The sequence below is a fragment of the Centruroides vittatus genome, unplaced genomic scaffold (genome assembly GCF_030686945.1).
Source record: "Centruroides vittatus isolate TY-2023 unplaced genomic scaffold, ASM3068694v2 contig_3087, whole genome shotgun sequence".
In the NCBI taxonomy this organism is placed as follows: Eukaryota; Metazoa; Arthropoda; class Arachnida; order Scorpiones; family Buthidae; genus Centruroides; species Centruroides vittatus.
This window is the reverse complement of record NW_027121985.1, coordinates 63,421-77,217: the sequence shown is the minus strand read 5'-3', so window position 1 is coordinate 77,217 and position 13,797 is coordinate 63,421. Positions and strand designations below refer to the sequence as shown.

The window sequence follows — 13,797 nt, the reverse complement described above, 5'->3', positions numbered from 1 at the left end:
TAAACATTATCTAATTCAAAAGTAAAAGATTTACAATATAAAAAAAGGATCCCGCACGAACCTACGGAAAACGGATCACAGCGGTTTTGACTGAATCATTGTTATTATTTCGCAGTTCTAGTGATCCGGATAAAAGTCTCCATAGACGCAAAGTCGAAAATGGAGTTTTTTTTAAAGTTATCGAGCGTCCAAAATGCAAAAACTGCATAATACACTCACTAATTACCTTATCTGTAAGGTTCACCAATGGTCGAGTGGATAAAACCACTAAACACTAGTAGTTGATTGGCTAGTCTGGTTGAATTTTCTGTATTTTCTTTACGTTAGTAACACCTAAATAGGGGTCAGTTACCCGTAGAAAGTTGTTCCAGGAGGCAAACCCCTCGGTAGATCGCGAACTAAATCTATGTTTAAAATGCATCACTATATATGCCAAACTATTCTTCAGATTGCCTGTAGTATAGTATATAATAAGCCTGTATAATGATACTGTATGTAGCATATTAACTAAATTTATCAAGTTAACTTGAAAGAATAACGAAATTATATATTTAAAATATATATATTTTTTTATTTTTCAGTTTGAAGATGAATATCAGATGCTTTCAACAAATTCTCTCCTCTCAATTTTCACGATTAGGAAGATTAATAGGAAGACAACCGTTGTATTTTTTAATAGTACCTATTCTCCTAACTGTTCTTTTTTGTCCGAGTGTAGTAAAACTGAAAATTAATAGAGATGCAGATTATCTGTTTATGGCTCAGAATGGAAGAGCACATCGTAGTAAAAATATTGTAGAATCTTTCTTTCCTATGAATACGTCCGGATTCTTTGATGTTGCTCGCATACTAGAAAGAAAAGATATAATAATTTTACAAATAATTGCTAAAGATGGTGGAACATTGCTCAAGGAAGAAATTTCCAAAGAAATTAAACGATTAGATGAAACTGTACAAAATATAACTGTGGAATCAGAAGTTAGTATTGTTAAATATACTGATCTATGCGCTTATAGACTAAATAAGTGTTTACGCAATTCATTGTTACAAACGATGTCTCATTTTGAAGATATAAGTAAAGGAAGACAAAATATTAAATTTCCTCTACATATAGATAACGTTACATTTTATTTCGAACCGTCTATGTTATATATAGGAAACGTTGATCTTAATAAACAGGGTTTCGTTAGAGAGATAAAAGCCGCTAGATTATTTTACGGCTTAGATACTGATAATTCGACAAAAACTATATTAATTAATCAATGGCAAAGAAAGTTAGTTAAAATGATTGAATCTAAAATCTTTGACAATATAATTGTAAACGTTTTATCGTCGGAAGATGTTGAGGAAGAATTGGCAGCCTTCAGTCAAATAGTGTTACCATTGATATCTGTTGTTATTGCTACTGTTTCTGTGTTTTCTTTTATTAGCTGCATGTCTAATGATTGGCTTAGAAGTAAACCTTGGCTTGGTATATCTGCTTGTATTTCAGCTGGATTGGCTATCATCTCCGGATATGGACTCACTTTATACATGGATATTGAATGTTTAGATTTTATTCCAGCCTCTGCTTATATTGTTTTAAGTATGTTCTTATATAATTAAGTATTATTATACCTTAATATGTTCTTCTAACAAAAATTTATTTTTTTATTATTTCAGGTACAGAAATTGATGATGCTTTTGTACTAATAGCAGCATGGCGGAAAACAAATTCTAAAAAAAGCGTGGAAGACAGAATGGGTGAAACATTTTCAGAAGCTGCAATTTCGATCACAATAACGTCTCTCACAAACATTATATCATTTTGTATTGGTGTATCTTCTCCATTTCCCAGTATGAGAATATTTTGTTCATTTAGTGCCAGCGCTATGTTTTTTACATATATTTATCAGTTAACATTTTTTGGAGCCTGTATTGCACTGAGTGGTTATCGTGAAAAACACGAGCTTCATCCTTTTACTTTTAGGAAGTTATCTATTACTGGTGAGTGTGTATATTTTTAAATTATACGTCACTTCCGTAACTTCATATATTACTTATTTTCTTAATTAAATAATACAAATAAGAAAGTTAAGTACACTGGGCAAATGATACCGGAAAATCGAAAATGCCGGATTACCGGACATTTTTGTAGGCACTAAGGTGGTGGAGTTGGGATGCTTTTCCACTGTGTATTTATGTTCCTTAATTGTTTTTGCCAAGATACTGTACGTCTAGTAGCTCCCGCATATGTTAAATTCGTGTCAAAACGCTGGTCCTCCATTGGAATTGAGTAAACACCAGAGAAGTTATTATGGCTGATACCCTATCACCCTTGTCGTTACGTAAGATTCCAAAGACCGACGGATTACGGTTATATATTAATACAATGTTTACATTGCTTATATTGTTTAGTTCTTTACGTATTCGTCCTAACATGGGAAAATAATGTAACGCAGTTCTCCTCTTAGATGTCAGTTGGGAAGACGTAGCTTTTGTGTTTTTAAAGGCGCTAATTAATTTATGTATCAAAGTTGTAGGAAATCCATGTTGTTCGGCAATTCTTTCAATATATCAGTTCAACGTAAGTGTCGATTATATTAGAGCAATTGTTGTAGGCCCGTTATATTAAGAACATGAATGTTGAGGACTTTAAGGATAGTTGATCGCAGGAATTGCGCGGTATGAAAATAGGTTGGTATATAGACTTCCGGTAAATATTAGTGTGGATTCCACCGTATTTACAGGTGACAAATATGTCTAAAAATGGACTGAAGTGTCACTTTCTTGCTTTAAGCTTATAAGAAGACCATAAGGATTGTGGTTCAGTTTGATTATACATATATATATATATATATATGGAGGAAAGAATAAGTGGCCGTTTACCAAGGGTATAGCCAACAGAGGAAGTGAGAAGGAGAGAGAGGGGGAAGAAAGAGGAGGGAAGGAAAGAAGGAAGAGAAGAGAGCTCATATACGCAAGCCTGTGCCGTTGATAGACCAAATAAAACACAGGATACACTGACCAGGAGACCAGTGGCACAATACTGAATACACAATTAGGAGTGCGTGTGTACAAATACTACAATAATACAAGGTCCTGATTTAACTACAAAATACCACTAGAATGGCTGCCTGTCTGCCCATAAATGAGGAGAAAGAAGAACGTGTAGGAAATAAACCGACCGCAAATGATTACAGTACATAGTAATAAATAAAAGTAAAGCATTATGTAGATGTAAGCCATGCAAGAGTTGCCTAAGTATTGGCATTTTGCATTTTAGATAAAGTCCTTTTTTGCTGATCTTGCCGCACTTTACTGATGGCTTTCATTGAGAATCTGACGAATGCCGTGAAGATACTCCTGTTGTTGAGTAGGGATTTGAACAGACAGGGCCAGGCGATTTGTTCTCTGATGGTAGAAGTGATCATATCTTTGCGGATCTGATCAAACCGAGGGCAGTCAAAGATGATGTGGTTAGGTTCCTCCAGGATGGAGTTGTCACAAGGGCAGGTGCCTCGGTCCTGCCTTAGGAACCGGACAAAGTAAGACCCAAACCCACCATGCCCAGTGATGAGCTGGGTAACAGAAAAGCAGAGGACAAAGTGTGGGGGCAAGGTCACCTCTGGGAGGAATTGGTGCGTGAGTCTCCCTTTGCCACACAAGTCCCAGTTGCCTTTCCAGATACTGTTAAGGGTATTGGATATCCGATGATACACCCAGGATGGGGGGATGCTGTTGTAAGAAGGCTTACCCTTCTCAGAGGCAGCCTTCTTTGCCAGACAGTCTGCCTTATCGTTGCCCTTGTTGCTGCTATGAAACCCTAATCCAGTGAAATTCAATAAGAGTATTGGGCCCAATACTAGAGATGGAATTAAGCGAGTCCCTGATGATATGGAGGCGGTTATTCCTGCTTTCAAGCTGTAAGAGGGCCACCCTACTGTCAGAAATAATATTGAAACAGCTCGAGATGTTGGTCAGACCCTTCTTGTCAATGAGTTGAAGAGCCTTGAAGATCGCCAGGGATTCTGCCTGGTTGACACTGCAGTGAGAAGCCAAAGAGAACCTCCCTTGATAGAAGAAGCGCCTTTCTTCATTCAAAACCACAACAGCGCACCCGGCCCCTGTCTCATTCCTAGAACCGTCAGTGTAGATATTAAAGCACGAGGGGCTGTATCGCCCCCTAGCTTGAAATTCACGTTACGAAGGTCTGCTGGGTGGACAGGATTATGCTGAGGGACCTGATCAACCCCTAGCTTGAAAACCTTCTCCCAAAGGTCGAAAATGGGGGTGGGTAACTCACTAGGCTGGAAGGACTTGTAGATAGTGTTGTCTTGCTGACTTCTGAGCAAATGGAATTGCCAGTATCTCCTTTTAATGACCAGGTCGATTGGAGTGAGCCCTGTGATAATCAGAAGGGCTTCGGTGGAAGTGGTTTTGTACCCCTTTGCCACAGCCAGGGCAGTCTGCCTCTGCACTGCCAGCAGCTTCCTCTTCACATGCACCCGTGTGGTTGACTTGCCCTAGACCTCACAGCCATAGGTGATGATTGGGGTGATGGCACCTTTGTATAAGACCCTTGTAGCCTTAGGGCTTAGGCCCCAAGTGTTCCGGGAGATGGAACGAAGGGCGTGCGTAGCAAGAAGAGCCTTGTCATGGGCATACTGAATGTGTGGGGTCCAATTAAGCTTTTCGTCCTGGATCACCTGTAAATATTTCGTAGAACTGACGTGCCAGGGGGTTTCTCCTGGGAAAAACTATACAGCTACTCTTGGCAGTGTTAATGATGAGCTTGTTCTTGTTACACCAGTTAGAGAGCCCTTTGAGGAAGTTGTTCATCTGAGTCTGAAGCACCTCCTGGTTGGGATGTACCATTAAAATGATGGTGTCATCAGCATACCCCTGAATAGTTTTCTGAAAGTCTGCTGGGGCCTCTTTGGATAGGCTGAAAATGGTGTTGTAGAGGACATTCCAGAGCAATGGCCCAGACTTGGAGCCCTGCGGGCACCCTCTGTTGATAGTCATATGGTGCAACAGGTGGTTGTTACGCATGACTACAGCAGTCCGACTAGAGAAGTAGCTGGAGAGAAGCCTATACAGGTTGTTGGGGCAATTGTGGATCTGCAGGTTGTGCAAAATCCTCTGGTATAGAAATAGAATTTTCCACAGTGGGTACCATAGGACTCGTAGGAGACTAAGCAGCCAGAGGAACCCAGAAGGTAAGCCAGATGGCTAATAGAACTCCAAAGACGGCTTTGTTGAAGCCAAGACAAGCGTGCTAGCACACACCAATCCCTGGTTAAAGTCAATTAGGGTCCGGGTTAGGGTTGGGTGGAGCGGTACGAACAATAGCCTTTGTCCCAGGCCACGTTTAGTAAAACCAAAACAGCGATTTCTCGAAAAAGACAGTCCCGACTCTAGTAAAACTTTTACCACATAAAGGTGACGGGAACGTGTGCCCAGTTCCCAAAAATTATCCCGATCGTTGCGATAGCGGCCCGCAGGAGTAGACCGAAACCTTGCTGACAGAGCGTTGCGTAACTTTGATGATAACGATCGTAAACCTACGATCAAGGAGTCAATCGACGTGGCAAGGAACGGTGAATGAGCGGTGAAAATACTACTGACGTGATTTGAAAGGCCAAAGCAGTAATCCGACGGAAAATGTCCCACGATGTCTGAAAGTTTCCGCTCGCTGAAACTTCTCACCAAATAGTCCAGTTTGTTTATATACAGATTCTTCAAGTCTGGGTTTCTGCACCACAAAAAATATCATCGACACACCTAGCGTAAACCACGACTTGCTATAAAAACATTGTCGGAATCTCTTTTTTCAATCAGCGAACAAGTTCGGAAATGATCCCTCAGGTGGGCTGCCCATGTGAACACCTCTTCCCTGTACACAAACGGTATTATCAAATGAGAAAAAGAAAGTATAACATACCACATGGGCCAGTTCCAGAATGTGTTTGCGATATTTGGGAGCTTGTTCCACGTTGGTGAGTAGGAAGTCCTCAGGGACTTCACACTTACCAACGTTGCCCTTCTAAGAGCGCAGGAACACGGAGATAGTTTAACAGACGAGAAGAGAGACTGGAAGTCCATTACTGTCATGTACTCACCATTCATTAATGCTACGTTTTTAAGACAGTCTAACAACTGTATCAAATTGTAAACGGTGAACGCCGTTACGTTGTTGTAAAACCTGACAATTTTTGCTTTTCAAGTAAGAACGTGGGAGAGGAGCATTTTTTAACAACCTGCCGTATGTGGGTTCCATGCTTAAGTTTTTCCCCCCTCTATGATAGTGTTCTCTTTAGAGCACCTTTTAATTTATGAATCATTTCCGTTGAATTCGATATTCTTATGTTCTTTTATTTTAAGTGGGGTAATTCATTGAAGAAGGCTTATTGTATTAGATCGAAAACGTTATGATTTATTAAATCTACTGCTGGAGTTACAAGGTGATCTGTTTATTACTGTTTCTTGTTCTCTTGTTAGATCTTATTTATTTATAATAAACTTTACTGCTCATATAATTAAATATAAAATAATCTAGCTAATATGATTAAACAATAAATATTTAATTAATTTTAATATGTCTTCTTACTTAAACTTCATAAAGTGGAAGTTGTATCGTCGCTTCTATAATTGAATTGTATAAATTAAATAATACCTCTTCAAATATTTAAAATGCAATTTTGATTTCGCTTTGCAATTAATAATGTTTCTTTACATGTTTGAATGATATCTGTTTACTTTCCTGAAGATAATGTTTGTTTATTATTTGTATTTACTTAAATTTACTTATTACAGTACTATATAAATCTAAACGTGTAAATTGCTGCTAAATAATACTAAAACTTCACATTTTATGTTTTGTTACAGAACAGAAAAAAGAAGAATCTAAGCAGGAGGATTACTTTATGGCATTTTTCAGAGATAAATTGGGAGATATTTTAATAAATAATAAAGTAAAAGCTGTAGTAATTATAGCATTTATGCTTAATCTCGGAATTGGTATTTGGGGTTTATTAGAAATTCATCCAGGAGGTAATATTTTCGATCTTTTTAAACACAATTCTTCGGTTACATGTTTTGCAAATTCGTTATATCAGGATTTTGGAAAATATTCATATCCAGTGCATATAGTATTTAATCAGCCTTTGAATTATGCAGACGAAAATGTACAGAATGCAATTGAAGACATAATTAAGAAATTTGAAGAACATCCACACATTGCAGATTCTTCGTTGAGATTATCATGGTTGAAATATTACAAACTATTTATGGCTCATCCAATCGGAAAATTTCTACTTCGGGGATATAACATGACTGACAAACAAGATTTCATCGATGGTTTACGTTTTGTATTTTTGAAATTTCACCAGGCAAGAGAATTTGCTCTGGATGTTGCTTTCAATGAAAATTTCACCGATATTATTGCAAGTAGATTTCTTGTTCCTACCATGGATATATACAATCAAGATACCGAATTGCAACTTTTGAAAGATCTTAACGATATTGTCGACAACTCACCGATTCCAATAGTTATACATAGCTTTCTCTTCCATTTATTAGAACAAGCAAATATTATTATGGGCATGACTGTTCGAGTAGCTTTATTAAGTGCGGCACTAATAAGCTTAATATTCTTTATATTCGTGCCAAATTTTACTTGTTCTCTCTGTGTATCTTCAATAATATTTTGTATTATTTTAGAAACAATAGGTTACATTAGTTTGTGGAAAGTTAGTTTGGATATGTTAACTGTAACCATATTTATTTTGTGTGTTGGATTTTCTATAAATTACCCAACTCATATTTCTTTTGTTTTTACAAGAACCGATAATTTGAGTTCGAATGAAAGGATTAAAAAGGCTCTATATGAAGTTGGTTTTCCAATTATGCAGGGATCCTTATCAACTATCATAGGAGTGCTAGCTTTAGCGTTTTTACCATTCTATGTAACGCAAGGCATTTTTAAAATTTATTTTTCTGATAGCTTTACAAACTGCATTTCATTCACTGTTTGTCATTCCAGTATTTCTTAGTATTTTAGGAAAGTTTGATAAATCCTTATCGTTTAAAGACGAACACTTACCACCGAAGAAAGAATTTACTTTGATAAAAAATAATGCTGAAATATTCGAAAGAGAATGTGTTTTATAATAAAAGAAATTCAAATATCATAAGTATGACGTTCACCGATGTAAATATCATGTTATCACTTATATTCAAATAAATAATTCTAACACTTTTATACAAATAAGGCAATTTGTATTGTTTATTTTTAAATGTTTAATAAATTTGATTTGATTTTTATAATAGTTTTTGTTATTGTAAAATATTTTTAGCATGTCTCATGGACTACAGTCATTTATATAATTAGTACAAATATCTAATAAATGTGTTATTCTTATGCAAAATTAATACACGTAATTGAGTCATAAATTGAACAATACTCTCTGCTCTTCAGTTACGATTCTTCAGAAACGTATATCCCTCAAATGTAAGTTATTTTATATAAAGTTTAACAAGTAACGGTTCATACGGATTCGTTTATCTGGACAAAATCGTATAGTAGAAAATTGATATAGATTTTTAAAATGATAATAACAGATGGCGCAATGTGTCCAGCAATTGTTAAGAAAAAGAGTCCCTCCCTACACGTGGATCCTAGACAGGGCCGGATTTTAGTCGATTGGAGCGATTGGTGCCAATCGGGCCCCGCGCTTGAAGGGGCCCCGCATCACGTCAAAATTTATATATTTAAAAATAGTACATGTTACAAAAATAAATATCTAGGTATATTATTATTAAAAATAAAACAACATATTTCAATATGTAAATTAACAGTTAATTAATTTTGTTATTTAAAGTTTGAGGGGCCCCGCAAAAAAAAAAAAAAAAATCAATTGGGCCTCGCACCTATTGGATCCGGCGCTGATCCTGGAGCAGGATAGTTACGTTTTATACATTTATCACCATATTTAATATAAACTTTAAAGAAATACATATGCTATGAATAACATTAAATATTTAAGTTTTTTAATTTTTTGATAAATAAGAAACAAGAATTTATTTATTTATTATTTTTAGTTTATTTAGTGAATATATCTCTTCATGTGTTAATGTACTGATCTTACCTGTAATTTCTATATTGTTTTTATTTCTTATTGAATTATTTAAAATGTGTTTATATTATAATAATTGTAATCAAAATATAATATTTAGAAAATAATAATTTCTTGTGTAAGAAGGAATTGCAATAGATTTCGTACAAGGCAAACAAGGAAGTTGACTTAATTTTAATGTCATTATACAGAAATAATTTAATCACAACATTCTCTTTTCCTTTTCATACAGGAAATTCAACTTATATTAAATCATTAATTTACAATTATTTACAAAAATTATCTCTCCATAAATCTACTGCCGGTAGAATATTTTGTGATATTTTTGGTATGCAATTGAACAATTCAATCAATATTAAACTACTCATAAAATCTACATTATTGCTTTTTAATTTTACGTAATATGTACTTTATATTTTACGATTATATTTACGTTTTATTTTTCATAAAAATATTTACATTGTTGCAATTTATTAATTCACTAGCAATGTAATTATTATGTCATATTTTATTGAATAAAATTTGAGATATTTAGTACAGGAAGTATTTAAACTTTATTTATAGTTTCAAGAAAGATAAATTCCAAATAAAATCAATACATTATTGGAGAATATTTTATGTTAAATATTCGTTCTGAATATATAAAATTCTTAAAAATATTTATGTAATAAAATCGATATATTTAATAAAGAATTCTAACAAAGATAAGATTTATTTTTACATATATGAAAATTGATATGATAAATAAAACGCATTCTTTAAATATTTCATTTAAAAGTTTCAATATATATTAATAACTACAGAACATCAGATGTGTATTAACACAAAAATTATAAACCGTATAGGTAGAAAGAACCAAATTGTACTTAATCCATTTAATGGTAAAATGGAAAATTTTTTATTCATTTTCCTAATAACCAAAACTTAACATTGATTCCTTTATCATAAACAATGTTATATTATGATATATCCTATTACTAGAATCAAATAATGAAAACTAGAAACAGATGTTGATCTTTTACAATGGGTAATAAAACAAATTTCTACAGTCGAATTCTCGTTAAATCGATTAAATTTTATACCGTATTTACCAATCCTCTCTTCCAGATGATAAACTCTCAATGCTTTACTCTTATTATCTGACTATATTTCAGATTTATCATTAACATAATTTTTTCCGTGTGCATTTTTATTTTGCATTTCCTTCTTTCGTAGTATTATATATATATAAAATTTAAAATATCATTGAGATCTTAATATCTTTTATAAATTTTACTTCTAAAGATTAAAATATTACATTCGTTAGAAAGAAAAAAAATGCATAGGATATAGATCCATTTAAAGATATTAATTTAACCTTAATTAATATTCTTCAAGCGTTTATTGCTCCAAAGAAAAAAATTAATTTCATATCCTAATAGCTATTAAAGTTGTTTGAATTTATAAAACAAAACCGCAATTATTTGTATCTTATTATAGCACATTTAATTCTATACCTTGAAGAAATTGCATAGTTTAAATTATCTTAAAGCATTTTAACAAATTATTTTTTTTATCACGTTTTGATATCATTTAATATCGATTGCTTATATATTTATGCTAAGTGCTATCAAACGAGGAAAATCTAATACAATATTTTAAGACCATTTACTACTTCAAAAAAACATTTTAAAATAATAAATAATATAAAATAAACAGACCAGAAATATTTTGGTTTTATTTATGAAAATTTAAATCATATAATAATAATAATAATAATAAACATGCTATAATGCTAGGTGCTGTGGTAATATTATACGTCTTCATAACATTTTCCTCATACTTTATATCGATTTAATTTTTAACAGAATTGCCAACGAATAAAGAAATCTTTCAAAAGGAACTTAATAATGATAGATTTTAATAATTTTTTTATTATTTTGATTTTTCCGCATCATTTAGTAACATTTAAGGCTTGAAGTTAAACAATGACCGTCTTGAAGTCCTTTAATAATAAAATATATTATGAAATAATGTACATTAATTATACTTTATATATTTTGAGTTTGTTTCCTTTACCCTAATATTTCCTCCTATATAAATTTAATAATTACTTAAACTAAACTATAATAATGAAATCTATATATAAACAATAAAAATCTTATGAGGCCATCATTAAAGTGACCAGATATACTGTATTTGAACACAAAGTGGAACACCAAAAGAACTACATTTTTAAAAATCTGAGTTTTTATATTACCTAGTAACAACAATTTAGGGCTCTATCATGTTCCTGAGATCTTCTCGTAAATCAAAATTTCGTAAAGTTGTCAATATTTATACCTTATTTCTTCATAATCTGTCCATTTTCCACAAGTGTTATAATATACCTATTTATCATTCAACCGATGATTCTAAGTAAAATAAAATAAAATGAATGAATGATACTGTCAATTAAGTAAAAGGAATCCCAGTACTCGATATAAGGATTTTTAATGTAGATATACTGTGTAAACTGCACAATTGCGTTAGAACGAGTACAGTGTAAATAAAACAAAGAAAATGGAGACTGTCATCAGTTAGCCATATATTCGAAGATGTGGGATTTTCAATGTTGTGGCCCTCGTAATTACAAAGGTTCGATCTCGTAAAAATTTGTAAACATTGTATCGATTGTTTGGCCTGGTAAATCCAAAAAGAGAAATGAAACAATGCATCTCATTGTAGTAAGTTTTTGAAGGTTTAATTTTTCATTGATAACTCTCACTTTCTTAAAGCGAATTCAGAAATTAATTACCGTCTTCTTTTATATCAACTAAATAAATTTCGAGACATATTTTACAGTAAGTCCTGTCATTATTATTGAACCTAGAACACTACTTAATTTGTGTTACTAAATCATATAATTCAATGACTGAGTACTTAATTCTATTTCTGCATTTATAAAAAGACGTTTCAAGAAAGTTTTTTATTTGTCAAAAAGGGATTAATGCCTGTCCAGAAGGCATTTATAGAAACATCAAAACGTAACAGACTAAATTGGAGTGTTTTGTTCAAAATGTCTAGTAATAATCTCAATCGCTACCTCATGGATCCGTGCCAGACATCATCCAGTAATCTGTCGATGATGATAATTGCAATGTCTTCTCTTATTCGCTGTGACAAATTTTTGTCGTAGCCCATACTTCACTTCCAAAGATCTGTTTCCACAGATTCGAAACATTTTTCTAATTATAGGAACTGACAGAAGACTTTTAAGGCAGACAGAAGATTTCCGCAAGATCTTACAGCTTCTAAACTTAAGGAAGTGTTGCTACAGCTTACATCCATTTTACATTACAATTAACGAGCAGTCAGGTAGAGTGAGATTTGGCACAATCAACGATAACAATACGCTTCTGGTGTTTAACAGTACATTTATAGCTTTTAACTACTGGAAAGAAAGGTAAATAAATAAGTTTAATCTTTCGTCTATGTGTAAATTCTAGATTTTTATAGGTAAAAATACGCCGAAGGTCAACTTTTAGAATAGTTTACAATATGTAAATTTTTACTTTAATACAAATATATATATAGGTCTATATATTTTTTTAAATAATGAGTTAATACTTAGGTTATTAGAGAGCAAATTTATTAGAGAGCAAGTTATTAAAGAGCAACTTTAATTTAATGTAAAAAAGGAAAATTGCTATATTACATTTTAAAAAACACTTATTTACAATATGCATTGGCATACACTGTATATATATATATACAGTATACTATTACTTTACAAGTTTACTCATGCTTTTTATTACATATATAAAAAAATAATAAATTTGTATTAGTATTCACTAACAAATGATTCAAAAAGAAAATTATACGTAATCAGTAATATGTTCATATAATTAGGAAAGCCTTGAGGTATGAACAAAACATTTCGCCTATTCAAGACCAAGATCTCTATCATATTCTTGTTATTATCCTCAAATACAGGTAAAATTATATATTCTGTGATAAGCATATCAATAACGACAGTTTATTTATAACTGAAAATTTAGTTAAAGTTCATTATTAACGAATTAATTTCAGTATTAATTTAGATTTGAACATTGACTAACGGTTAAACGAAGTTGTTTAAACTCATATCTGGAATTTTATTGATAATCATCGCTTATATTTAAATTATATATCGTCGTAAAAGTGTTTATATCCGTGTAATGTCCTGTATATAAGGATGAGTCAAATGGATTCCGTAAGTTTTTTTTTAATCATTAAATTAACAATAGAAAGTTTGTAAAGATGTTATTCTTGAGTGTTTGTTCTGCTGTAATTCACAGAATCATTTCGATAATTCAAGAAGCTTCCGATTATCGAAGGAGCTTGTGCATGAGTAGAGCATATAATATAAGAATCGATGAAAAATAGCGAGTTATTATTTTCCTTCTTGTTTATTTCAATCATTATTTTTATTCTTTATATTCGAGTTTGTCTCGTAACTAATAAAATATGTCTCATTAATGTATGATTATTTTTTAAGCAAATAACGAAGAATTATAACATTTCAGTACTGGAAATAGAATGTTTATAATAATTTTTAACACTATCCATGTCACATGATGATTATAATCATACGTAACATATTTTAGAGAGAGTTCTGCAACAATTGTAGACCTTTATTACTTATTATAAAATAAAAAAAAGAAAATATGTTAAACGA

The 13,797-nt window shown here is 32.4% G+C and overlaps 1 protein-coding gene across 1 annotated transcript; it reads left to right on the top strand.

Moving 5' to 3' along the window:
• Positions 1–587: 587 nt before the first annotated feature.
• On the top strand, positions 588–8,249 carry LOC136973117 (patched domain-containing protein 3-like). The gene is made up of 3 exons (XM_067267818.1): positions 588–1,585; positions 1,663–1,986; positions 6,871–8,249. Exons 1-3 carry the CDS (start codon positions 589–591, stop codon positions 8,034–8,036), a joined length of 2,487 nt encoding a protein of 828 aa, XP_067123919.1. The 5' UTR covers position 588; the 3' UTR covers positions 8,037–8,249.
• The last annotated feature ends 5,548 nt before the right edge of the window (positions 8,250–13,797 follow it).